The 3,382-nt window shown below is 46.5% G+C and overlaps 1 protein-coding gene across 1 annotated transcript; it reads left to right on the plus strand.

Moving 5' to 3' along the window:
- The first annotated feature begins 260 nt into the window (after positions 1-260).
- LOC133928804 (sm-like protein LSM5) lies at positions 261-2,399 on the plus strand. Its single transcript, XM_062375293.1, has 4 exons — positions 261-498; positions 631-754; positions 1,792-1,864; positions 1,967-2,399. Exons 1-4 carry the CDS (start codon positions 462-464, stop codon positions 1,997-1,999), a joined length of 267 nt encoding a protein of 88 aa, XP_062231277.1. The 5' UTR covers positions 261-461; the 3' UTR covers positions 2,000-2,399.
- The last annotated feature ends 983 nt before the right edge of the window (positions 2,400-3,382 follow it).

A 3,382-nucleotide genomic window follows, 5' to 3' on the forward strand; every position in this document is an offset into this window, starting at 1 on the left:
TATTTATTAAATAAGGGTAAAACAGAAATAAAAGAGAAACAAATGCATAGAAGTTTGAGAATAACTTATATTTAGAGAATAGTTGAGGAGGCTAAAATAACCTACATTTGTATCAGAGAGAGTATTATTTTGAACAATGATTTCGATGAAAGATGGGATCTATTTATTTAAATATTAATGTTAAAAAATATAAAAATAATAAAAACTCCTTGTTCAGGTCTGTGTGGCCAACGGCGATATGGACCATCAATTGCTCGATCGGACGGCTGAGGATGCTATACACAGTCTCGCTCCGTCGCTCGCTCGGACCCGACCCATTCAACGCAGAAGAGGCCCCAATCCCTGCGCCGCCGCCGCCGTCGCCGTCGTTCTTCGTTGTCTGCCTCCGCCACAGCCGCGTCTTGTCGTCGCCAACCGGACCGTGACCTCTCCCTCACCACCGCCCCACCGGAGGCGGCGACATGTCTCAGAACAACCCCTCCCAGCTCCTCCCCTCAGGTGCGCGGAAGACCCTCGCTTTACCTCGAGCAGTACTCCTGATTCGCTTGTCCTTGCCTTCTGCTATATCGGATCCGAGTTGTTGAGTCGCCTGTTTGCTTGTGCATGTGTGCGGGCTGGTGCGGCGAGCAGAGCTGATCGACCGGTGCATCGGGTCCAAGATCTGGGTGATCATGAAGGGGGACAAGGAGCTCGTCGGCACCCTCTGCGGGTTCGACGTCTACGTCAACATGGTGCTGGAGGACGTCACCGAGTAGTATGTGAAAATCCACCCAAACCCTAAACCCTGGCCTCTGTTCTCTTACGTTGTTTTGTATTTCATTAGATTGGGTTATTTAGACCAGTGTGTTACTAGGATCTGACTGAATTTTCAGTTCGAAATAGTGGCTCCGTTCTAGGGATATTCCTTCTGCACATTACACTGGAGTGGCGGCGCTTGAACAATTTCTAAGAGATAGCTTAGCTAATCTAATGAGTGTTGTTTGAGAAATTTGTTAGGGAGGTCTAGTCTATTTCTCCTGGTCTACACAACATTTAGGACTTTTAATTCTGAAGGGGAGGCCATAAGCTATCTTAGCCTCAAGGAAGCTCCGCTGATAAGCAGCATAACATTTAGACTCTAATTCTTGAGGGGAGGCGATGGGTCACCTTGGCCTCAAGTAAACTCCGCTTATAGAGAGCAAACAGAGATGCCGACAGGTTGAGCAAGGGATATGCTGTAATAGTGCTTAAAGTTGAATCTATTGCGGAAAGATTACACCTGCTGGCATGATGAACTCCTAGGAGACTCAAATCCCCAGAATGCAGAAATAAACTCCTCTTCAGCAAAAGTACCATATGATACATCAAATTCCTACTTCACCGCAAAAGACATCATTTGGTTGCTTTTCCAATACTGTTCCTCAGCTACAACACTCCTTTGAGAGATATCTTCCTGTTTAAGGATTTACTAGTGAAATATCCAGTTTCTCTAAGCCCAAGCTACGAAGTCCTTTTTTTGGTGAATGTTCCCTCTAGCTGTGTTAGGTCCTCATCTTTTAACAATTTTGTATGACCTCTTAGGTTCATACTGAAATCCTCTGTAAGTAAGACAAAAAAAAAGAAGAGAAAGTATAGCAGGAGTTCGTGTCAAAATGCTGACATCAACAATTCTCATTTTACAGCTGAAACTTGGTACTTATAACACCCATTATACTTGTGACTAGTTTAGCAAGTTACTCGGATCTTTTTTCTCCACCGGTGCTACTAACGATTTAATGTGTAGATGTTTCATATCCTCTTGTTGTTCTGCAGCGAATACACTGCCGAAGGTCGTCGCATTACAAAACTTGACCAGATACTCTTGAACGGCAACAACATAGCCATTGTAAGGATCTTGATCAGATAATGCTTGTGCTAAATGCTTTTGCTATTGTCTAATGCTGTTTGCCATGTCTAACATTATTTCTACTCTTTTGTACTCTCACAGTTAGTTCCTGGTGGTTCACCCCCAGATGTGTAATGAGCTATCGCTTCCCATAATAACCATTTGTGGCAAAGGTAGCACAGTGAACTCCACAGCTTATATTGCTAAACCACTGGATGTTTTCTGAGCTCAAATATTTTTCTCGTAATTGTACCAAAGTTTATTAGCAACTCTGAGAACATCGAAGCTTTCTCTAATGTCTTATGTGTGGAACTTACTGACCTGAAGTAGAGTGGTTGCATAGCTGTGTTTATATGATTGGCTATGCTAACTCTGATGTACCTCTGATAGCTGTTGAAAGCTCATGATCGTGTTCTGCAGTGTGAACTATGCACCAAATGCTTCGATTGCCGAAGAAACCTTGTAACTGGAAGTGTATCAGCAATAGTTGCATTTGCGTAGCATGCATTGCTGATTCAAGGTATTTTTGTCTGTTTGTCCACGTTTTTCACTGGAAAAATTGGTCTCGTGTGTTTGTCCCTACTTGGGGCTATAGCAGATCCGGGTTTAAAGATTTTGAGTGACGCACTTGATGTTCAGATTTCTGATCATAAAATGACACTGTGCAATCTGCACGTGGCTTGCTAGAAGAAGTCAGAATTACTATTTACATTGGTAGGTAATGATTGTAAACTTGTAATCAAGCCGAGGTGTAAGGTGTTCCATCCATGGACCGTGTCTGGGGCCCATCCCTGCCGTTGGTCTACGAGGGTGCTCACGACCAACGACGTCAACCCGCACGGCCGTGCGCGTGGTCGATCAAGGAGGACGAACTGAGATTACGGCTTCCGAGGTGGCCGGGAGCATGCGCCGACCGGGGACGAATCATGAGGTGAGAAACACCAGCATAGTGAGCCTCACCGAAAGGTGTACGCTGCCAAATTTGGAGCTCCAGGCGTGGGTGTTCCGCAAAGTTGAAATGATTTTTCTCAGGTATACGAGAGTCGTCTTGTCTCCTTCCGCGTCCGTGGCTCTGCTGCTTTTGTAACAACTTGGAACACGTACGTACGGGACTCTACCAAAGCGTATGCAGGCTGCCCGTGGCCAGCAAGACAACCGTGAGGCGCGATTTCATCTCGCACAGTCTCCTTTTCGATCACGATGCATGAGACACGGTATATCTTTAATATCCTAGCTAGTTTAATACGACTCCATCTCTTAGTCGAGAGGCAATGTATTTGTACGTACGTGCACGTCCATGGACGCAGCCGGACTAGGCGACGGCGCAGGCCTTGCCGCGCGCGCTCGACGCCACGTCCCCCGCAATGCGCCCGCCGGAAGACGCTCAATAGATACGATGTCGGCATAAACCAGATGCGCCTGCTCATCCCCTGCGCTCGCGGCGTTCCTCACGCCGGACGAGATGGACCGCGGGCCCGGAATGGAGATGCCGCCCTTAGGGCTGGTTCTGAGATTTTA

The sequence above is a fragment of the Phragmites australis genome, chromosome 9 (genome assembly GCF_958298935.1).
Source record: "Phragmites australis chromosome 9, lpPhrAust1.1, whole genome shotgun sequence".
Taxonomy (NCBI): Eukaryota; Viridiplantae; Streptophyta; class Magnoliopsida; order Poales; family Poaceae; genus Phragmites; species Phragmites australis.

Bases quoted from the DNA above. Each gene is read 5' to 3' on its own strand.
- LOC133928804 (XM_062375293.1), top strand. From the start codon at position 462: ATGTCTCAGAACAACCCCTCCCAGCTCCTCCCCTCAG. The intron at 499-630 runs GTGCGCGGAAGA...TGCGGCGAGCAG, and splicing joins CTCCCAGCTCCTCCCCTCAG to AGCTGATCGACCGGTGCATC. The intron at 755-1,791 runs GTATGTGAAAAT...GTTGTTCTGCAG, and splicing joins CTGGAGGACGTCACCGAGTA to CGAATACACTGCCGAAGGTC.